This window comes from Patagioenas fasciata, chromosome Z (genome assembly GCF_037038585.1).
Source record: "Patagioenas fasciata isolate bPatFas1 chromosome Z, bPatFas1.hap1, whole genome shotgun sequence".
Taxonomy (NCBI): domain Eukaryota; kingdom Metazoa; phylum Chordata; class Aves; order Columbiformes; family Columbidae; genus Patagioenas; species Patagioenas fasciata.
The window spans coordinates 19,359,130-19,383,882 of record NC_092560.1 but is presented as its reverse complement, the minus strand read 5'-3'; the positions used below and the strand labels follow the sequence as shown (position 1 = coordinate 19,383,882).

The following is a 24,753-nucleotide window of genomic DNA, read 5'->3' as shown; positions in this document are numbered from 1 at the left end:
AGCATTTGTTGTTATAGGTATCATTTATATAAACAGGAAATTTCTATAAGATACCAAATTAAGTCCAAAGACATGTATTAAACAACACTTTTTGTTACCACATATGACTGAGATGATTCTAACCATTTCAAAACTTTTACCAACTGAAGTATAAAACATAGTCACTCACCTAGTCCATAAAAAGTATTTTCCTGTTGTTCTCTTTGCAAATCCTAGAGTATCATGGTGTGGTGGACACTTTTATCAATTGGTTGACATTTTCTAGAAGACTACACCATAATGACTGGAGCTGGATGTCCATCTTTTGGCATAGATGAGTGTATGTGAGCTATCCTTGATCACATGCTAAAAATGCACATATGCCCTTTGCCCTAAAGTGTCTGCTAGATGCTTACCTCTTCCCAAATAAAAATACAATCTCAGGTCTGTTTGTAGTTTGCTGAGAGTCTAAACTCGATGTGGTCTAAATGCGCTTTGTTCATAGTCTTAGTAAGTATGTTTTCTTTTCTAAAAGAAAAACTGACATCAATTTACTCCATGTAAATTCTATCTTGGAATTCAGTTTCACCTTAGCAGGTACCTGTTTCCATCAGGCATCATAACACCAAGAGAGAAATTCTGAAAAAAGTGGCTGAGCTTCCCTGTATTAAAAAAGGCTCTATCCTCTTACTTGATCAGATATCAATTGTGTTTGTCAGGAGGAAGTACTGGATAATTTTATTGCTTTTCCGTATCATTTTTCAAACCCTCCAGTCAAAGATAAGGTCAAGGGATAAGGAAACACTGTTCCTGCCATTCCCAAGTTTTTTCCATTCCGATTCACTTGTCCATGCTGTCTTTTTCTCCATTGCCATCTATTTTCCTGTAGCCATCAAAACCAAATTCACTATTCATGCTATTCATATCAATATTTGTGTATGAATGCGAGGAATACATTGGCAGGTACTCATGTAGTTCCTCCAAAAGTGGGGAAGTGGGTCCATCTAATCTTTTTCAGAAAAATAGCAAGTACCCTATTAAAAGATGATAAACTGTTGGCCCCCTTTTTCTTCAATGAGGCAGTTTGAAGGCGTGCTTCGTTATGAGACTTCTGAATCCACTGTGTCCCCAGCTCAGGTGTGAGAATGGCATTCCCCTCTTCTGGTCTTCACAATGGTTTTTCCCACTTTTCAGACTTGGTGCATTTTTGGGAGCATGGGTGGCTTCCACTGGAGTCAGTAGCATAGGGGCTTTCTGCAGTATGGCAGTCTGTCAGGGGAATCCTTCACCTGGTGCATACTGGAGACAAAAATCTCATTCTTTTGATGGTTCATGTAGGTACTTTATGAGTGACTGATACACAGCTCTGTTTTGTTTGTTTTTTGTGGTTTTTTTTTGTTTGTTTGTTTTTATTTTTGTTTTTTTTTGTTTGTTTGTTTTGTTTTTTGGTTTTTGGTTTTTGGTTTTTTTTGAAACTAATAGTTTCTTGTTTGTGCAAGAAGGCTTTCTGCAAATAGTAGTAGTGAAATGTAGTATCATAGTTCAAGTGCCATTTTGGTAGCAGTGTTGAACTAACTCATCATCAGATTTGGTGACTATTAATTAGGAATTAAGTGTCAAGTTCTAAAGCTGGCAATTAACTGTTTTCTCAGTGGGATGTAAGTATACTTCTGTAAGACCACAGTAATTTGATAACTAAAGATAGTGGGGTTTATGACTTGTGGGTCTGTTCCTTGAGGGAAAACTTGTTATTTTTTTTTTGTGTAGGAGTATGATAGGTAGAGCATATGTCTTGCTGAGTAGACTGATATGATGAATCCTTCTGGTATCATAGACAGACAGACAGACAGTTATAGGTGATGCTGTTTCATTACCTCCCTAACCAATTCCTGTGAACAATTACATAGCAATTAGAAGGGAGGAGGGGAAAAGGAGGCTGAATTGGCCATTTACTTTCTGCTCGATAGAAAGGGTTATGCATCAGTGACCTTTGGCTTTTCTTTAATTTATGCTTCTGGTGGCTTCTACGGTAATACTGAACGTGTGTATTTTTTTCTTTTTGCAGTAATATTCTTTATTCTCTGCCTATAATATGTTTATTTATAGATAGAGTTTTAAATTGTATTTTAATACGTCCACATAATAAACATAACACCTTGTGTGCTTTGATCAGTTTCTTTGACTATGGGAAATAATTTTTCTTTTCAGTGGAGTACAGTAAATGCTGATATGAAAGCTACAGCAGACATTCAAATGAGTGAATATTTAGAAAAAGATGAAAAGCATGTTCATATTATCTTTGTGTGTTACTTAAAGAATGTTGTAAATGTATGCAGTACCACTGTGCTGGGGGACTGTAGTCTGAAATAACATGGGAACTAACATATTAATATCAAGGTAAAGGTACATATTCCCCAGATGCATAGTTTTACCTTTTTCAGCTTTTATTATCTTTAGAATAGTGTTCCATTTATTTCATGAATACAGAAGTATTAATTGGCCATGACATTTTCCAAAGACAAAAGAAAGGTCTAATTCACTCTAACAAACTTGTTAGTCACTGTTTATATCAAGAGGATTGTGAATCTACAGAGAGTAATACTGTTTTCTTCTATGCTTGCTTTGTTTATAAATCAAAAGTTTTTAAGTGACCTGCAGGGTCTGCATGTGGTTTGAAATGATACTTCTAAAGCAGACCTCCACCATGTAGCACAGATATTTATCCCTTAAGATTAATTCTATAAGTTAATTTTTGGGGAAGAAGGGCAAGAAAAGTACTGTGAATATTGTGTTGTTTTTACAGTGTTGGGATTTTTTGTTCTTTAGTGTAATATTTCATATTCTAAGAAAAAGTCCTTCTGAGGTGTGTAATTGCTCATTTCTGTGAGCAGTGGAAAATTTGTGAGTGCTGAGCTCTTGGTTCCAATCTAAACAGAATGTATTTTACTTCTGATTTATTGTACGTATTAGTACTTCGAAACTTTTTCCTACCATTTTTCTTTTGAATAAATCTAATTTCTAACTTGTCTTTTTTTGTGAGATTTTTAGTACCTAAAGTGCATAGCTGTCTCTGAGAGTGATGCTTGGAGTCATGTTCACTTTCATTAGTTGTATCAGTTTCTAATTGTTATGAATTCATGGTATTACAATGGAATGATTTGTGTGATTTATCTGATGAAGTACATGATCTTTCACTTAACAAAAAAAGGGGTTTAAAGTTTTCATCCATCCTAATTCTGTTACTGTTTGCTTTGTTCACCAATCACTCTGATCCTCCTGGCAGGGGACAAGACCTAGAGAACAAAACTGGTAGTGACTGTGTAGATAAAAAGGCAATGAATTCTGCTTTTAAGGCATAGAGGGAATAGTCTATCAAAGAATAAAAATCGGAATGAAAGTACAGCGTCTTTAACCTGCAGATCTATTGTACCTTTGAAAAGCTTGCACTCTGAAAAAAAACATGCTGTGATGCTACAAAGATTCATAATTATGTGACAGAACACTTTGAAAAGAGGTCACCCTTTAGAAACTGACCAAAAAGCTTGTTAAGAAAACAGACTATGTTATAAATAATTGCAGAAGTAAAGAATGCATTTCCTTAAAATGTCTAGATATTATTTTAGTGAAATAGTAGGTGTCACAATATACTTTATTTATTCTTTGATAGAGATGTATTATTTATTTTCTGATAGAGCCATTTTATAAAATTAGTGCACATGACGGGGTCAAGAACAGTACTCCAAAGGAGAATATGAAACAAGTTTCACATCAGAGGTTACAGAAGGTAAGATACCAACCCCATCAAACACATCTAAATTTTAATATAAGATTCATATATATGAAAGTCAGTACATATGAATTCAGGCCATGATTTTCCGTTCCCAACTTGAAAATGTGGATTTCCAAAATTATCTCAGAAGTTAATTTTAGTGAAGTAGCTGTGACCATATCACGTGAGATAAACATGGTTAATGTAAGAGAAAATTAAAAGAAGGTTTAGAGGTATAATGTTAAAAACTAACAAATTATCTAATTAGAAGTAACATATGCTTAGCATTTTACCACTTTTAAGTTCATAACCTTAATTTCTTTTGCTGAGTATTGAACTTTACATGATATCAGATGTTAATCCCCATAGAGCTTTCGCTACAGCATAAAATTGATGCATAATAGTGATAAATCCACTTTTTGTTGTATTTAAATTTTAGCACAACATTGCATGTGCAAATATTTTTTACATATGTGGGTTTATCAATCTTGTCACCAGATAGTGCCTTATGCATTTAGTATTCTTTGGCTTAGCAAAGATGATGAGTATTTAATCTTTACTGCTCAACAATCTACATGTTTTACCTTGCACAGTAACAAGATGTTCTTAACTAGTTGCTATTTGTATTGATATTTGTAATATACACAAGTAGTTTAGTATGTTAACAGGTGTTCACTTAAGAGGGCTCACTTGTATTTTACCATATGGTTTGTTTGCTGCAAAGAAAAGACATCCTTCAAACAGTATCGTGCCTTTTGTTTGTCATTTTGCAAAACAATATTTGTTTAATTACTTATAAATCTTTAAAAGCATGCTTAAATTGAATAAACAAAAATCTATTACTTCGAATGTCAGTTCGGGTATGTCTATTTTTTATTTGTGAATTAACTTGTAGGAAGTATGGTAATTTACAGCAGATGATGTGATTGCATATACTTGTAACACTTGCCATATGGTCAGGCAATGAAGACTGTCATCTCGTTATTACTGAATGACAAACACCGCGTTAAAACAATAACACACAGAATAGGAAGTGCTCACATTCATTTGTCTTAAGGTAGAGTGAGTAATTGAAATAATATGAATGCTACCATCTGAGATGTCACACAGTTTATGCTTGCTTATCATCTATATTTCAGAACTATAATTTTGTTTGCCAGATACTATGTAATTTTTATCTCTATGGATATACAGAGTTATGACGGTACCTTAGGGATAGGTGTAGAAGCTATTCATTGTTTGTTTCCTTCCAGCTGTCATACATGACTTTAAGTGCTAGTGAGTGTAAAAGGTTGCTTTAGAAAACTGAAAACATAATAGCAGAATCTCAGTTTAGGAAGGTGTTTAAAGAAAGGTACTGGTCTAACTCCTTATCATTGGGGAGGGAAGTATAAACTATGATTTTGGTTGCATTGAAGCATTTGGAAAAAATCCCTTTTATTTCAAAATTCACCCCATAACTTTATGTAGACGTAAGGCAATCTCTCTTCATTTTGGGAGTGCTATGGATTCCCACAAAGGAAGGTAGCAGTGGACAGATACGCATATTAAAGGTTTGCTATCAAACTCGCAAATTCAATATCAAATTCACAATTGTATATGAAGTCTGAGCAGCTCTTTCCCTAATTTACTCTGGACCTTAAGAGCACTCATTTAACTGAATCATATCTCTAGTACCCACTTTGTAAATAATTTCTTAAGTTTTAACATAATATAAATGCAGTGGCAAAATGTCCTTGCAAAAATCTGTAGCATTTTTTGAGAAGTACTCTGGTTTCAATATTTTCAAAGTCAAAGAGAGTTTTGACATTTCATATTGCTACAATGTGATGGAGTTGACCAGTATTATACAAGGTGAGTAGGTGGAGTTGACCATGTGCATTCTACTATAGCTTCTTGAAAAACAGCCTTTTCTACCCATGTCCAGAAAAATCTAGAGTACTTGACACCTCCCTTACTGTAGGAGTGGTGATGAAGCTTCCACAAAGCTAACCAAAAATATATCTCAAAAATGGCTAAGTGGTTAGTGAGCACAAAACTCACTTTAATGCCTTTTGCTAACTTCTGGGAATTTTTCACAGACTAGATCTTCATTTTAGTATCTACTAAAATTAAAATTTACTCCTATTTCTGGAAATGATGGGGTTTGGTTGTAACTTTAATAAACACTCCAGAACATTGAGATTCTGTTTCTTGTTAATGGCCCTAAATATGCGTAAACTTCAAAGGACTTCACAAACAAAGGATCATCCCCCTGTGCTGGGCACTGGTGAGGTTGTACCTCGAATCTTGTGTTCAGTTTTGGGCCCATCACTACAAGGAACACATTTGGTTGCTGGAGAGAGTTCAGAGAAGGGCAACAAAGCTGCTGAATGGTCTGGAGCACAAGTATGATGAGGAGCAGCTGAGGGAACTTGGGCTGTTTACCCTGGAGAAAAGGAGGCTGAGAGGAGACCTTATCACTGTCTACAGCTACCTGAAAGGAGGTTGTAGCATGGAGGGTGTTGGTCTCTTCTCCCAAGTAGCAAGTGATGGGAGGAGAGAAATGGCCTCAAATTGCACCAAGGGATGTTCAGATGGGATATTAGGAAAAATTTATTTGCAAAAAGGGTTGTCAGGTTTCAGAACAAGCTGCCCAGAGAAGCGGTTGGGCCACCATCCTTGGAGATTTTTGAAAGACATGTAGATGAGGTTCTCAGGGATCCGTTTTAGATGTGAACTTGACAGTGCTAGGTTAATGGGTGGACTCAATGGCCTTAAAGGTGTTTTCGAACCAAGATGATCCTATGATTTTATTATATGCACCTTATATAGGTTAAATATGCTTCTTCAAATTATATTGGAGAAGCTTGTAAAGAAGCTTAATTGGAATAGAAAATTCATTTTGTTCTTCATATTCTTTAGGTGCTGAGCTTGGTATGATTTGAGTTTTTTTTGAAAGATTGAATTAATACCTAATTTGTGTATTTACAACATTTGAAAGAACTTGTTGATTTAGATAGCTAGTGCAGAATTGTGTGTATTTCAAAATAGTTTTCCTTCATATAATGTTTTTTTAAATTCAATTAGTATGTATAACCAAATCAGTAATAAGCTCAAGATGCATCAGGAAGGTCATTAGCATACTTGAACTTCTGTGTCACTTTGCTTGGAATTTTAACTTCTTTTACCATCTGCCCTTTGTTCAACAGCTGTATTATTGCAGCTAAAATGTTTTCATCTGCACCACGTTAGAATTATTTTTAGATTAAAGACTATAGACTGCTTTTGTCCTTGTGCTTAATGTAATATTATTCTCATATCATAAATACATTTGAAAACATGGGGTTTTTCCTGCTGTATAGGCTGAAATATTATGAATGCTAAAATTGCTTTTGTTAGGTACAACAACTAGAAAGAAGACTCAAAGCTATTGAAAGGGAATTAAAGAAACAGAAAGAATTGAATAAAGATTTGCTGAAGGAGAAAAATTATTTGAAAGCATCTGTGAAAGTGCAAAAGGAAGACGCAGACACAAGAGAAAGAGAATTGGAAACGCTACATAAGAGGATTTGTGAAATGAAAAAAGACAAAGCAGAACTGCAGTTAGTGATCGATGAACAGGAAAAAGAAGCTACCTCTTGGAGGAGGCAAGTGGCAGAAGCTAACAGGTTGAGAAACGAAAATGAAGATTTGCTGAGTCAAGTGCAGGAGCTGAAGTGTTTGCTGGATGAAGCCAAAGCAGTGGCAACCTCTGGGCAATGTAATTGCAAGATAACAGGCACCAAGGTTAAATTAAAAACAGCCAAGAAAAAGAGCTCTGTGGGACATCATGGAGCTTTTCTCAAACAGTCCATCAAGGTTATGAGTAATGTATTTGAGAACTTCAGTAAGGACGGCTGGGAGGATGTGAGTGAAAGCAGGTACGGCTCTCATTAACTTAGCCCTGTAGAGGGGACACTGTGCATATGTAAAGCACTAGCAAATGGAGATTGAATTTCAACTACTGTTGATTTGGTATTCAAAAAAAATACTGTCAGATCCTTTGAAATATCTTGGGAGGTCTTGTTCTGAGCTTATTGACTGAAATTTGCATGCAAAATTAGCCACAACTGCATGAGTATTTGAATAGGTGCCAGGAAACCCAAAAGAAGGCAATGCTTGATTTCTTCCAGTGATGCTATTTTCATGCAGTCATGAGGCTTGAAATTGACAGTTTGGCAGGTTGATTTAATTTGCTGGCCCTTTGCATATTCACCACTGACAGCTAAGGATTCCCAGGCAAGCCTACTAAGTCAGTTTAGTTATCTTGTGACATGCCGACCCAGGAGGAGAAACATTTTTTCCCCTTAATTTAGTTAGATAAATTTTGAATGACCCATTTCAGCTTGGTAGCAGATGTCTACAAGCTGTTTAACATCCTTTAAATTAAGAACCATCCACACTAATTATTTCATGTATGTTTTATGCACAGTCATTGTACTAACTTTAATTGAATGATGGTTAAAAGTCAGTTCTTTAAAGGTAATTGTTACTGCATAGAGTCCCAGTCATGAGTCACAAGGCCCTCAGAAAGCTACACTGGCAAGCTTCATAAATGTTTAGAATTTTTGCTTCTGCTGCTATTTGTCCATGCAGGCTTGAGGAGGCACCAGTAAGCCACCAAGTAAATGAGTATCACACCTTGTCTTTCAGTACTTTGTCCTAAGAGACAGCAAAGAAATTTCTCCAGCCTGTGTTTATCCAAAATATGGAGAAAGTGATATAAGAGTATAGAAAACAGAATTGTTTGTAGGTTTCATGCTGGCTTTATATGTCACACGGAGCAAATCAACAGTGGAAAATGAAGCTACTTCTCCCTGTGCAAAATAAGAGGCTCCTGAGCACAGTATCTGGAGAGAGAAAACAAATTGGCCAGTTGCTATCATTAATATGAAGCTTGTTTGTTTTTCTGTTTGATTTAATATTGCAGATCTGATTTTACAGAAAACATACGTGTTTTTCTGTTGTGATTAGTGGGCTTTTTATTTGGTTTACTATGTTTTGCTTTTTAAGAACAAAATTGAGGAATCGAATTGTCACTGCCATTTGAGGTTGAAGAAGACAGTCATTGTAGGTCTTTAGTTGTCATGTCTAGCCATAAATGCTACTTCCAATAATTGTACAAGTATTGCATTAGGGAATTCAGTTGTAGAATAGTGAACATTCTTGAAGGTAAAGTTTCATGATGTCATTCTCAACAAGTTAGGGAAGTATCTTCATTTAGCTTCCTCTTCTACTTATCGATAAATACTGTTCTTTATAGTTCTAAATAGAACATACCTTTGAAAGCATTCAGGTGAGTGAAACGTGTACATAGTTAGAAATATCTCTGTGCTACTGCAGCACCTCCAAACTCTTATGTTTGTTTCTGTTCTTATCAGTCAATAAGACATACCGATGTGTCAGGATAGGTTTTGGAAAGTATTAACATGTTTCTGAATGAACTCTTCAATTGGCCTTTTCTCTCGTTAAGTAGTCTCCATTTCTAAACCATTGATTTTTATGACAATGCGTCTTAATTTGAACTCAGCTGTGCCTTTTAAAATGTCTTGGTTTAAAAAGTAACATAACAAAATTACCTTCTATCAAGGGATTCCTTCACGAATGTGTTTGCACTGATGGTGATGAATAGCCACTGATGATATAGAAAATAATATATCCAAGGCTTCATGTTTTAAGATAGACTTCACTGAAATCAGAAATCAAATTCCAATCTGGGGCAAGGCAGTGAAAAACTGGAAATTAAGAAGACATTGAGTGCAAGTTTAAGGAAAAATTTAAAGTAGGATGAAAGCTTCAGGTCCATTTTCACTGCATGACAGGCAATTTCAGTAGAAGGACTACCAAGTGTATGGAATTTAAAAGCACTCCAAAGGGTTACCAGGCAGAGATTTCACTGAAGTGTAATTTCTGAGTTTGTCTCAGTCAACACTACAAAAAAAGTTTAGTTGAAACAAAATTTTAGTGAGTGAACTATTGTGCATTTGTTTGTTGTGTTATCAGATATGAAAATGAAGGAAAGTAGAAATGTAGTGTCATTGTGAGCCATTCACAGACCAGAAGTACTATCAAGTAATTTTTTAATTATGTCCATTTTGTAAGCTGTTACAAAACTTGTCGTTTAAGAAGCATTTAAAGTCTCAGGCATCCATCCATTGTAGTGTGAGATGCTATTTGGCAGAATAGAAATTGATAAGACAGTTTCAGTGACTTCTTTTTTGCATTTGTAAATATCTGTTGAATAGGTCAACTTAGTACTGTTTGGATTTTATATTAGTTTCTCTTCTTTCTTGCATGTGTTCTTTTCTATGTACTCAGGCTTTGGCTGTTTGGAACTTTTAATGTTTAGCTGTATTTTGTTTCCTTTTTCTGAATGTGCTGTTTTAGTGACACTGAAATACCAGCTTCTGAAAGTTTGGAAACGGTGATTATGAAGACGGTGCAAAACACTGATCCACTGCCAGACAGAAGTAAACAACATGGGAAAAACCAAATACAAGATAGTCAAAAGCCCTGCAATGTTGTTCATTTAGAAGGCAAAAATCAGCAGTATAATGAAAAGGTACGCAATAGAACTTGTTTTGTTCTCCTGTGCAGATTGTTGAAGTTTAATAGTTAGCATTATCACTGTTTTTCCCCTCTTAATTAATTTGACTCTTGTTGTAAACTGAAAAATCTGCTTCCAGATATTCAATTGGTAGTTTCATTATTGTTTACAGTATTTTTTGAACAATCAGCCTGCCAGGGTATTTGGAAGGGCTGTCAGGAGTGCAAAAGCTGACTAAAAAATGCAGAGCTGCTGAAGCTAGACTTGGTTTCTCACAGTCCAGACAAACAGTGCCGCAGACATCCCGTTAAACTCTCTCTGAATCAGAAAAGCCATGTAGAATGGGGTGACCTAACCCATGACAAGAAAACAGCAACCTCCCCTCTAACAAAACAGTCTGCGGACTAATCAGGTATGAAGACCTCTCAGTTTGTTTAGTGTTCACAGAGAGAGTTGTCTCTATCTTAGAAATATGCTTTTGGCCCTCTGTCCAAGAGATTGTATCTAGAGAAAAGTGTGCTTTTAGCTGCTTCTTAGCCCATTTACATTCATTGTCTGGGATCTGAACCCCTTGTCTCATTGCTAACATCTATATGCCATTTTCTTACAGAAGAGAGCAGTTGGTCATTTGCCAGGTCTTTAGAGGCTCCATACAATCTGAAACATGACTCATTTTTGGGCTTTTGAACATTGTCTAATATTTTTCCCTTCTGTGTTTGCCCAGATAAATAGCTTCATGAAATATTAAACACAAGCAGATATTGTTGCTTCTTAGTTTAAGAAACAGAATACTGAAACACTGAAAAATTGCTACTGTTAGAAAACTAGTTTGAAATTCTGTTATGTATAGCGATACAGTAAGATTTTGAAAACATTGTATTTTCTTAGTCTCCAAAATTTTGAAGCAAATACAAACTCTCTGGTCTTGTGATTTTTGTGTTTCCAACAAAAGAGCTGTTTTTCTGACAGAAAAGCTGAAAAAAAAAATTCTGCAGCTGTCTGTTGGTATAGAATGTACAGTATGAGCAGGTGCATGTGATATATGTGAAAATCTGACAGTGTGTGCTACTCCTGTTATTTCCTGCTGCTCCTAAGTGGGGATATACAAGGCAGGGTATCCAGGAGGCTCTGGTCTCTCTCGCTTGGCAGTGTAGACACAGCCAATACCTCCCCTGTTTGCCTATATTGTATTGACTTTCTGTTCCTACTGGAAAAGACAAACACAGATGTATTCTGGTACACGTATGTAGCAGACTGGTGGACTTGGAGCATACACAGGAAGCATCCAAAGAGGCCTAAGCAAGTAAAGATGCTTCAGTAGAAATCATGTGTTGCAGGAAAAGCACCTGAAAGCATGACTGTGAGTACACAATGTAGCATTACAAAAGAGGTTTAGTATTGACAATTGGAAACACCAATTTTAACGTGAATTTTACATCCCTCCTGAGGTTTTAAGGACACTCCAGCTGGGTCATGGTATTCTCATACAAAGGGAGGTCAGAAGAATCTCCAAAGTCCTGAGCTATGCCTGGGGTTGGAGATGAGATCATTTATGACACAAGGACTTTGCCCTACGTGGTATAAATATATAATACCCTGTGCAGTATCAGGGGAGTTATTGGTACTCTCTCACAATTCGTACATTTATCAGAACTGTGACCTGGAGTGGAGTATGTTGCATGGTATCACATAGAAATCACAAACTGAAGACTTTAAGAATTGGACTAATGATTCAGAATTACAGAATAAAAATGTTTCAAAATACATTGAGCATTTAAGAACCAGGAAAATAGTACTTTTATTTTGGAGTAATAGTTCTGGCCATTTTCATTTTACGTATTGCAAGCAGCATTTTTATTCAGCCTATGCTTCTGTAATTGAAAATTTGATAGGTTCTGGAAAGATCTGATTTTACAAATCAGATATATAAAAGGCATGCAGCTGATTTTTGTTAAACCCTCTACAAACACAGGGACTGTATTTGCATGTTCATATGTATTCATGCATCTTCCTGTTACAGTTTGGTATCTAATCTGATCTTCCTTTCAAACTAACAAGAGCCGTACTCCTTTTTATTTGCACTTAAATATCTTGAAAAATATGGTATTGTAGGATTTCAGGTAATACACACCATCTTTTTTCCCTACAAGTAAATTCATAGCTCATCTAAAAACATAATGTAGGCATTAATATTTCTCTGGGATTCTTTGAAAGGTTATGGTTTATATATAAGAGTTCATTATTTGTTCTGTATTTGGTGGGAAAGACAGAAACTTGTACTCTTTGCTGGCTGATGTTGTAGAACTGATTTTTCAAATTAAAATTAATTAATATTTTGTGTATTATTTTAGGTAATTTTTTTGTTCTCATAACTGGAAAACTTTGGAGTATTGCGATTGGTGTGCATAATGAAGAGTCGCTAGCTTTGTGCTTCTTTTTATATAGGACCATTCACGGAATGAAGACCTAGAAAAGTTACATTTCAAAACAAGGAAGATCTGCTGTCTCAAAACATCTTATCCATCAATTCTAAGCAAAGGTAGGAATATTATATATTTTTAGCAACTTCGTATGTAAGATTGACAAAGCATTCCTGCAGGATATTGCAAAACCTTTTCTATATTACACAAACCCACTTATATGCTGTTGCAGGATTTTATTTTTTTAAGTTTGGGTGAGTATATTTTTCAAAGATTTTCTTCATTATTTTAAAGTGAAGTTTTTGTATAAAAAATGGCTGTCAAACAGCATCTTTTCTATTTTTACTAAGTCTCACCAGCTGAATCTTCTGACTAAAATAAGGCTTTTCACTACCTTTTATGCTTCTTTGCTCCTTGTAGCCAATACAGTCAATGAAACAAAATTAACTGTATTTTGGCTTAGACCTCAAAAAAAAATCTGTTAACAAGGCACCGAAGCCTTTATCTCCAGTAATACTGATCAGAAACTTGAGCCACATTTCACTTCCAAGTTCTTGTTGAGTTTGCAGTGTTGGCACTTGAGAAAAAGAGTAACATAGAGTACTTACAGGTTAACTAAATTAATTTACCCATTTGCTTACTGAGAAGTATTTTAGGGGCAAGAACAGTGTTTTGAAGAGTCAAAGAAAAAACAGAAATCATCTTATTTATCATGATCTGACAGTTTAATAACATGACGTTTTATGCTTAGTGAACAGAACAAAAAGGAGAAACATCATTGTCCAGAAACCGGGGCACTCCGTTACTCTGCTTCAGGAAAGAATTAAGTCATTGCAGCAGCAGATAGTTGTTTTACAGAATGAGAAAAAGACAGCAGTTTCTTCTGTGAAGGGATTTAAAGAAACCAATGAAAAACTAACAACTCAGCTACATTTGGCTGATCAGAGACTTCAAACTAGTAAACTGACCATAGAGGTAAAGTACTTTTTATTATGATGTCTCACAATGTTTAGCTTAACTCTATTGTAATTCCGTGGAATTTTTATAACATGGATTTTTGTCTCCTAATTTGTTATGATCAAAATTAGGAAATGTTAGGTATTAGCATGATTTATATAAGATTCTGAATCAGTTTTTATGTACAAATGATATTGAGGCTTCGTGTGCTAAGGTATCAACCCAATTAATTAATCTCTCTGAAAAATAAGTGGTCTTCATCCTGACATTTTACCTGGTTTCAAATTGGTGAGGGAATTTTCACTTTTAGCCTGTAGTCTGAAAACTTTCCTGACAATCTGGTCAGCCCACATGAACTAGCACCCATTCCTCTGTGAAGAACAAGCCCTTTTAGAGAAACAAGCTGTCTTGATATGCCTCAAGAATGTAGTGCTCAAAGCAACTGGAGTTTTCTTCCAAAGGGAGCTCAGACCAGTTCCATATCTATTCAATCCTATCTCTCTCTGGCAAGACGGAAAGCTAGAGAACAAGATTTATGAAAACAGAGACTGGTAATCTAGTTGGTTAAAAGCCCCAAAGATGCCAGCTTTCTTCTCTACTTCAGTCTTCATTCCTACTAAATCCTTTTCCATACTATTACTCCTTTCTGGTTTTCCCCATTCTCATTTATATATATGTATTTTGCATTAATCTATATGCAGCTTCTCAGCTGGAATTCTTTTCTATTCATACTGTAGTGATTGGCCTGCCCTTTATAGAGCTGAATCAACAAACACTTTTGCAGTAATTGTCTCCTGTTGGTCACACACACATCCTGCTTCCAGAATTATAGTGCTACAACAGATGGACTTGCTGGAAGGAGGCAGACATTAAAAGAGAAATCAAATCCCCTCCCCCTCAAACTTCTCTGCATTTCTGTCTTTGCACAGAAGGCAGAAACAGTATCAGGAGCAGCACTTTTCACTTTCTTAGGGCTGGGGAACTGCTAATTTCTAGAGGAGGGAAAACCTCATTCCTGTTACTCAATTTGCATAACTATATGTATGTAATGAATTGTTCAAAAGAGTTTCCAAGGTCATTGGAACCAATGGAGATCTACCTTTCTCACAAGCAGTATCATAATGTAAAGTTTCATGGACAGTATGAACTTCACAGAGAGTTATATGTGTAATTTAGGTAAAATATTCTGCTTGCTCAGACATATTCATGATTTGCCTTCCTAGAAGTCTGCACCTGAGGTGTCCATAGTAGAGCAATGTGAGAAATAAAATAAAAAAGGCCATTATCAGGAAACTTACAAAAAAAAAAACCAACAAAATGGTGGGGGGGGTGGCAAGATTTGTGTCCAGGTATGTGCTGTGGTAATGTTAAAGATTGACTGAAAGTGAAATAACATAGTCATAAAACCAAATCAGTTTTCTTTCACTCAGTTTTTTTGGAAAGTCTTCTTTTTAAAAAGGACTTTAAAAATAGTCACTGGTCTAAAGGGTGGCACATCCTAAACAAAAACAAATAAATGGTGTTGCAGGTACTGAAGGAAAAATCTTTATTAGGCTTGCACATTTTTTTCCTTCTCAGCAACCAATTCAAATTCCCCTTCTTACAACTAATTACTCTTCAGGTGCCATACTAGTGCTACCAAGTGGGAAATTTAAAGCAGAGGCTTGGGCTACTTGCCAAGTGAAAATTAAGGAGGTAAAGAACCTACACAGTCACTGCAGGGTACATAGATGTTTAAGAGAGAGAACCATGATTCAGACAGATCAAATGGTTGTAAAGCACACATTTGTGTTGGGGTTTTTTTATAAGAAATACTATCTAGACGTGAACTTTTTAAGATATTGAAGGGAAATTATATTTTTAAAAACTACTTTATTTTCTAGCAAGAACACTGTTGCCATTGTTTCTTCTCAGTGCTTCTGTTACTTAAGATTTTAGAAATTTCTTGCACAGGTAAAAGGTAAAAAACAAGTGAACAAACCATAAAAAAACTAAAAAACTGAGGCAACCTCTGCATCTAGGGAGATTTTGAAACACTTCAAGAGTGTCAAAGTGAATAATATCTCAAAATAGGCTTCCACATGTAATCGTAAAGTTCTGAGTAGTCTTATATTAACAGCGAACTTGTGATGCCCAGCTGAGGTAAGTGTAGCATTCTAGCAACTGTGAACATTAATGTCATGGCTTGAACAAGATGCTACGTTGCTTGAATCTAGCTAAGAAAATAAATCTAATAAGATACAAGCGTAGATGTTTGTGCAGTCATTCCTTCATTATAATCCCCAAGGAATCTAGTGCTAGAAGATCGACCCTGGATTTAAGATTTAAATGTTCCAGATGTTCATTTGGAGACAGATTTTACAGTTCATACAACCTAAGGACTGTCTGGCATCTGTTGATTTTCAGAATGTGTGTACATGCATGGTTTTATGTATTTTTCTTGAAGATCCATACAGACGTGTATATATGTGTATATTTGTCTGTCTGCTTGTAGGATTTCAGAATACTTGATTAAACTTCTTTTTTGTCTGGCTTCTAAACTCTTTACAGTAATGTAGGTTTCTTGCTGTGTTTGGCTTCTGCAAAAACAGTTATTTGCATATTTCTGCAAAAATTACTGTAAAGTGACTGCATATGGCATCATCAAAACTTGCATTCTTCAGGGATTCACATCAACACTGACTCAAGACAGTATGTACAGAAGTACAGCAGTTGCATTTTGTTATCAGTGTATAGTAATAGCAGCTGGAGCTGATACTTAACGTAGAAATGAAGCGATTTAGCACATCCTTAGTTTCTTAGAAAAACATCTGAAAGGAATTGTTGGAAAAATTCAGGATAATTTTTTTCTAAGATTTTTCTCTCTCTCTACTAATTTCTATCACAAAGTGACTGCTTATAAGAAAAATGTATTTATTACATACAGCACAATAATTGTAATTAGTTTTCTGCAATAGGTGTCATTCTTGTTGCAAAAGCTCATACAAAGTGTACTGAACAAAAAATTAAAATCAGAAGCAGATTAGGCCATTAGTGCTTATGTTACTCCTGTCAAGACCACTCACAGGTCCGCTGCTCAGAAGAACTGTAGGATCTTTTGCATCGGTTCTCCAGTGTTTCTTGGGTGATGTTGCAGGAAAAGCTGCATTCTTAAAGGAATGCCACAGGTGTTTGCAAAGTACCTGTCTAAATCTACTTCAGCAGGAAACCTGAATCTCAGAGAATGGGAACAAGTCAACCAGTCAAATGCTGACAGATCCCTTGGAGAGCATAATGTGAAGGTTTAAGTAAAGTTTTTCAGTTGTATTCCTGCAGATACATAACTATGTTTTTGCTGAATTGGGGAAAAATGCCTCTTTTTTTTTAGAAGCCTTTGTATATTTTAACTGTAACTCAGCCTAGGATATTTTTTTCTGCTAGGACTTTGAAAATCTCTCCAAACTTTATTTTAGCCATTTGATTTTGAATTTTATTTGAATTTTAAGGGAAGTTTTTCCCCATAGCTCTTACTATGCTTTTAGAATACAATTCGATTGCCAAAAGTTAATCTAGTGGATTATCTCAAGCGTAGAAAGGTATGAGCATGAAAAGCAAAAGAGTAAAGGGGTAGAAAAATCTTTTTATTCATTAAAGTGTGTTTGTGACTTTCTTTACATGTTCTTCGCTATTTTTTACTGCTTGATCTATGACATAACAGCTCAGAATTCAGAGTTGCATCTGCAAATTCAGCACCACAGTTTCACTCTTCTTATGGTACCCAAATATGAGGAAACCAACCAATTTAGCATTATCCAATTACATTGAAACAAAGAAGAAACTGATGATGAATTTAGATGAAATGTAAATTATTAACTTAAATATTATTTACACAAAGACCTCACTTTAACTCTGGTTTCATGAAGGAGTTTTTCACTCTTTAAGGTGCATTGTTATTTGCATAACAATTTTTCTATATCTGATTTCTTTAAAGTAATTGTAGGAAGAAACTTGCAATTGTAAATTGAATGCTGTTTTTAATTACCCTGCAGTGGCCTAAAGTTACTTTTGGAACTTGTCACTTCTGTTCATTACAGCAAATGTGTAATTGTTTTGACAGTTTTGGGGGGCTTTCTCCATAAATATTGTCCAGTTAGAAATTCTTCTAGACAGATCCATTTGTTTTCTCCGCAAACACTTTTGCATGTGTCCTGGTTTTATCTTTTTCACTCCTCTTTCATGGAGATACTCCACAGCATTTGCGCCTTTTTTGGTTTTTAATTAAATTTGTAAGAAAGCTTCTGCATTCGGTGTCATTAAGTATGGGTTTTTTTCCCTCCAGTGGCATGAAAATACATTTTTATTATGTACATTAGATAATAGTACCATACCTACAGAATGATAAAAATATATAAAAAGGTTTTAGAAGAATTAGAATTTGGATGACTTTAAGTTAAGCATGAATGGTATTTTTTACAGATAAACTGAGCAAGACATTACTACTGCATCAGTAGTATATGCAGGAATAATGATTTTCATATATAGAAATAGTAAAAAAAAATGTAAAAAACAGAGCTGCTGTAATAACCTGATCTTTTAATAAATAAAGAATAATCTAACAAGAATTTGTTTCTGCCCTGTTAGGCACAGCAATTTCCCTTTCCACTCTTACAGGGCACACTTAAGTCTGGAACGTCTTACTTGTATCCAGCTTGAAAATAAAAAAAGCTAAATATACCTTATTTAACACTTTTCCCAAACTCAGTGGAAAATAGTTTCTGCAAATGTCTGCCTTTGGCACAGAGTGTAATGAAACAATCAAAGAATTCTGTGAAACTGTTTAGGAGAAGTCTGGTCCAAATAATATTAGGCAAAATGTGTTTTCTTCCCTGTCTCCTTCCTCAGAAGCATACAGGTTATTGTTTCCTAACTGCTTTGAATAGGAGTAGTCTCGGTTAACTTGCAGAAACTGTGATCGTTGGACATTATTAAAAAGAAAGTAAAGGTTTCTCAAAAATAGTTTAAAATCAAACCAGCAAATTTTCTATTCTACTTTTTCTTAAAATGCAGCACAAGTGAAAAAGGTAAACCAGAAGGGATGGAAGTATAATAAAGAAGGACATACTGCTTGTCCTTGCCAGAGTTTGCAAATACAATCTAAGACAGCAGAGGTTTATCTAGTAACTGAACTGAACTATGTGACAGTATGAGAATGAAGTCTTCTCAGAATTTGTTTGCATCTTTTCCTTCTGATGTCACACTGCTGTTATTGTGTATGTGTGCCTTGAAATGTCCTCTTTGTGGGCAGAGCAGATAATTAAAAACTCAAAACACTCCCCAAGTCTATGTATTTTTGAGAGAAAACCATTTTTCCTGGACTCTCCACATTGTTCCAGACCTGAACAACAGCATTATCTGTAAGCAGAAAAAATTGTCTGTAATGTATTTCAAACTTAAATTTTATGGAATTTAGGTCCCGTTTCTTGGCCCTGCCAAGGCCCTTCTCTATATTGACACTATAGAGAAGAATAGATTCTGATGTATTGCAGTTTTCTTGGCGCTTTGCTGAACCTAAAAAGTTGAAAATCGGGTTACAATGTCATAAAGGCTGGAAAGAGACAGACAATGCTCTGTGACTCTGTGAGGCTAGAATTCACCTCTTTCAACTCCTAGTCCAAAATTCTGCCTGGAATGAAATATCAGCTAGTTAAATATGTTTGTTCAAACTTTTTGCTTACTAAATCAGAAAAGCTCTATATAATTTTTCCTGTGGCAAACTACTGATTCAGCATTGCTATTGATATAAAACAGTTCTCGAATTTGTATTTTCTACTCTGTTGGAGAAGTTGACTTGGGAATAAAATGAGGAATTGCCAAATGGTAAACATGAAAGTATCGGCCCTTTTCAAATGCACCTACTCCAATTTTTTTTTTTTTTTTAATTTATTGTTATAGTTTGCTGCATTGAAAACTTACAGCATCCTGAAGTCAGTTCTGTTAGCAGAACTACACTGTAAAATATATTTATTGTGAAAGTGTGCTTTCATTACAAAACAAAAATAAAGCAAAATGCCTTTTACATTTATATTGATCTCTGAAGAAAAATTACAATAGACGTATTGAATTATTGATGAACAAGAGTTGAAGTACATTGCTTGTAGGAATGAGTCTCATTCATAAATTAAAGAGAACAGTTGGCATGAACTAGAACTATGAGAGTTGTATTATATTGCTGTCAAAATGAAATAACTTAAGAGATAAGTAAATTCTAGAAAAATAAAGAAAAAATTGTAGAGTCTACAGGAAGTTCATAGAATATACTTATAAGCAATATGATTTATATTACTGTATCATGTAGAACCTAAAAGGTATGCATAAAATGATTGAATGGTTTGGCTCGGAAGGGACCCTAAGGATCATTGAGTTCCATGCCCCCCACCATGGGCAGGGACACCTTCCACCCATCCAGCCTGGCCTTGAACACTGCCAGGAATGGGGCATCTACGCCTTCTCTTGGCGGCCTGTTCCAGTGCCTCACCCTTATAGTGGATATACTTCTATATTGAAAGAAAGAACCTGTATCACAAGTGTTAGCATGTTTTTGTAATGTTACAGGTAGGGATGGTATGTGTATCAATAAGTATATCTAATATATTTGTATCTGATAGTATAATACAGTAATAGAATATGCTTGTACACATATTACAGTAAACACTGGAAGATATAATCCTGTAAATTTTACTTTCTGGATTTCATTTGATATGTATCTTATTTTTCTTCACCTTCCCTGTGATTTGATCAAACTTTCCTTGTGCATTGAATCTTATTATTATACAAATAATAGAACTCAGTTTGCATTTTCCCCCACAAAAAAAATCCTGGATAATATACTATCTGAGACCTAGGAAAGCTCAGCAAATACTGTCATAGGATCTATTTTGTGCTCACAGGAGTCTGTTCATTGAATTCAGTGTCATCTGATCATTTAATTAAAGCTAAACACAGAGCTCTGTGAACTATGTAAACTTCTGTGGATAATATATGGCTTTGTTGGATAATATACACTTTCGTCAGATAATATTTATTCATCATCAAATATCACCCCCTGAAAATGCATTGATTGACAAGAGATTACATTTCAGCTCTGGCAGTCTGAATTTCTCATAGATTGTCATAGAAAACCAATTTGGGTTGCAATTGGATCAGTACTCAGGCTTGTACACTAGAGTGGTCCATGAATTATTCATTATTTGTAATTACCAGTATTAACTGTGAAAGTGATTTACTAACGACTTTATTCATGTGCTTATTTCCACTGATTTCAATGAAATTTGAAGACCTCCTGGGTATGATGGTAAAAACAAGTTTTATTGGCTCTAGTCCTGAATATAGACCTCTCTATGGTGAGAGGTTGTTCTTTGAACTTGCAGGGAAGGAATTACAGTAAAGGATATAGCTGCATATTTTTTTTTAATATTGTATGTTTTAGTATTTTGATAGACTATGCAATAACACCTCTGTGTACCATTCTATGTAGGTACTACTAAAATGTGAGAAATAGTTGCCTTGGGTTTCTGTCAGGCATAGCTTGGAAGTTTGACTTATCTCCCTGCCTTTGTTTGAAATAGTCTGTTTCATGATAGATCTTTATCTAACAGTCTCTCTTTCCTGGCCTAGGTAAAGGTTTTCCAGTTTATGTTCTTATGAAAAGTTTTCAAGAGTCATAAGAAATTGGGGAAATACTTTTGCATTCCTTTGTATTTTGACTGTTAAGTGAGTTGATTCTCTTGCATTCTCCCAATGCATCCTTTTACCTTACCTCCCTTTCCTTTGCTCCTCTCCTAATCTGTTAAATTTCCCTCCTTGTGAAGTTAGAGAACACAAGCTTGAGGGAACAGGGTGCTCGTTAGCAATGTAGATGGAGGTACGAAGTGAATCAGTAAGAGATGGTTTTGTTCCGTGTTTGAGGAGTTGGTTTTCCTAAGAAGTTGAAGGAGCAGGGTCATAGGATTACAAAAATAGCTCTATGACCTGAAAGCATCTGGAAGTCTTATAAGTACATCAAATCATTTTTGTCGTGTACCCCTATGCAACAGTGATTGCTCATATTAAAAGGTAAATAGGAGATTAAATTCCAAAATTCTTCATTGTGATTGGTTTTAGTTGCTGTTTGGATTGGAGCTAATCACTGACACATGGAACACAGTGTAGATTCAATGTCTCAATTAATGCCTTAAGGTTAAATTGGTGCATGTAAGTACTGTTTAATCATTTTCACTAGCTCAGAATCTCATGTACCATGAAATTAATTTTTCAGTTGATCCCTCACATGAATGATAACATTATTTTTTTCCTCAAGATAATAGTTTACACCTTGCACATCTATTCTCTTTGGATATACTATGAAATATATGACAGTCTTTTTGCTGTTTGTTTTAGAGGTAAAATCTTTCAATCATTTTTTAAAAATTAGTGGCAATGTAAAGAAAACAAGCCAGTACAAGAGGATATCTTCAGTCATTTACAGTATTCCAAGCTTTCAATCATCCACCAGAGGCAGATTGAAAAGTATAGATCATTATGACCTCACATTGTTTTTAATGAGGAAATTATTACATCACAATGAAAACGAAGACATTGCTCAAGTTCATGTGGAGCAAGGCTGAACAGCTGTCTCCTGGGAACCAGGAACTCTGAAGAAAAATGAGAGTCCAAGTAGGTAATGAGCTGAGCATGAACTCCTATTGCCATTGTGGAAAACATTAGTGCAGTCCTTGGATATATAAACCGAGGCTGTGCAGTAGGAACAGAGAGAATCTGTTTTCGTTCACTTGCCATGATTTGACTGCTCCTAGAATATTCTGTGTAGTTCTAATACCTGGAATCCAAGAAAGAGATTGATGGAAGTAAAAAGCATTTGAAGAAGACTTACAAGAAGAATTTGAAAATATACCATTCCAGAGAACAATTTGAGATTTTCAGAGAGCAGGTTACAAGGTAACTCAAGTTTATATATCTAAGAAAAAGAAATTTGCTTGTACAGTCTTCAGTCTAGCAAAGGAAGATTGGAAAAACAATTCAAGGACACAGAACTGAAACAAGATAAAATCGTACTAGATATGGGGTCTGTAATTTTTATGTGACTGTAATTGACCATTGCCAGTTGGAGTCAGAGAACTGCAGTGGTATTGGACAATTAATCTAAAAATGAAGAATTAGAGAGATAGCAACTGCTTGTGCTTAGCAATGGGCAAAGTCTTTCTGAGATGAATAAAAAAAATGTCGGTTCTGAAGGGAGCCTGAAATAGAGACAGGAAGAGAGAGGAGATGTTAAATGATGGGAACTGAATTCATTGAAAGAAAAAACCAAGAAGGTATGTTCTCAACTTCAGTAACATTTCATTTATCTGAAGAACTGGTGGAAGAAATGCATGTACCTCATAGAGCAAAGCTGGGCAACAGTATCTTTGGGATGAAACGCAGAACGCTGTGGAGTGCTGTGGAGAAGAAATGTAAACATGGATCATAAATTTAAGAAAAGTCAAACCAGTGTTTTATAAAAGTCTAACTTCAGCCAAGGAAGAGTGGTATGATGTTCAAACAAGGGGCCAAGAAGAAAAATGAAGACAGATTGTTTAGCAGGGCCTATTGTGATATGACAAGGGGTAGTGGTTTTAAACTAAAAGAGTGTAGATTCAGGCTAGACATGAGGAAGAAATTTTTTAAACTCTGTGTGGTAAAACACTGGTACAGGTGACCAAGAGAGGTGATAGATGCCCCATCTCTGGTGACATTCAAGGCCAGACTGGACAGGGCTCTGAGCAACCTGATCTAGTTTAAGATGTCCCTGGTCATTGCAGGGGGTTGGACTAGATGAGCTTTGAAGGTCCCTTCCAACCTCAACTGTTCTATGATTCTATGAAAGAGGAGAAATTCTGAAGCAGAGGAAGATGCCAACCCCACCCAAGACATACAAATATAGAGTCATGGCACAGGGAAAATTGGTAATGAGATGAAGGGAGTAACCTAAATTAGATGAATGTTCCACAATGTGGAACAGGAACATTAAAAGATAGTTAGGCTTTAGCAGAAGAAACACAAAGAGAAGGAAGAATAGCTTTTGTGGTGTAATGTACACAAAATATAGGATTATATTGGTCTGGTACAGCACCTGAGAATTGCTGATTGCACAGCAATTTAGGTAGTGCATAGTTTGTTAAGGAAAATTCAGAAAATAAAAAGATAAATAACCATTCTCAATTTTTATTTTGTATTCTTTTCTCTATGTGTGGGGTTGAGCATAAGAAAACATTTTTTAGTAAGGTATTAGTGAAAAGGTTAGAAAGCTTTTCATTTTAATTTGGGGCATAGACACAGATTAATCTTTTTTGAGTCAAAATATTCATTAAGGACTGAACTTCAGATAGTTTGTTAAAGGCTTGGCTTCCAATGGAAAAAAGAAACAACTAATTGTTGTTGTTGTTTCGTAGTTTTGTTTTCAAAGTAGTGTTGCAATAGAAACTTTGTCATAAAAAAAGAAAACTTAATTTACTATGAGAAACAAGGAAAGGCATTCTGATAGTAATTTCAATCTAAAATCTACAGGTGCTGCACTTACTTAAAGATAAAAATTTTACAAGCTGTGTCGCTAGAAAAGAAAGTAAAGATAATCATGAGGAAAGCTAAGCAGCAAGAGACATAAATTTCCATTTTTTCTTTAGGAAAGCCCGAAACCACAGATAGTTTGTGATGATTTACAGTCTCAAGACCTCAACTTTGAGTAGTTTTACCTAAAGAAAAGTTTTCTGATGTTCTGTGTTTTTAATGAACATAATTTAATAAGAAGACGTTAGGTATAGCTTAGAGTACATTTTATTGCAGCCCACTGTCACACATATTGTGTACAGGTCAAAAAGTGTTTGCATTCCTCAAATTACTCAAAATATTTTGAATATTGTATTGTCCTGGCTGTGTTTTTATTTTTCTGTCAAGAATTGTTAAATTTTATTCTGATTTCCATTATTCAGCTGCCGCTTTGTGATATTTGTTCTTGCTTTTCATAAAAAGAGTAAAATTCTTCATAC

General features: G+C 35.2%; 1 protein-coding gene across 5 annotated transcripts in view; it reads left to right on the top strand.

Moving 5' to 3' along the window:
* The window catches only part of CNTLN (centlein), a 189,861-nt gene that overhangs the window by 119,502 nt on the left and 45,606 nt on the right, over positions 1-24,753 (top strand). For all 5 annotated transcript variants that reach the window (XM_065860629.2, XM_071801724.1, XM_065860630.2 and 2 more), the window contains 5 exons: positions 3,672-3,763; positions 7,130-7,650; positions 10,157-10,331; positions 12,762-12,855; positions 13,488-13,711. In XM_065860629.2, coding sequence (XP_065716701.1) covers positions 3,672-3,763; positions 7,130-7,650; positions 10,157-10,331; positions 12,762-12,855; positions 13,488-13,711 — 1,106 coding nt within the window. The remainder of the gene's footprint in view (positions 1-3,671; positions 3,764-7,129; positions 7,651-10,156; positions 10,332-12,761; positions 12,856-13,487; positions 13,712-24,753) is intronic.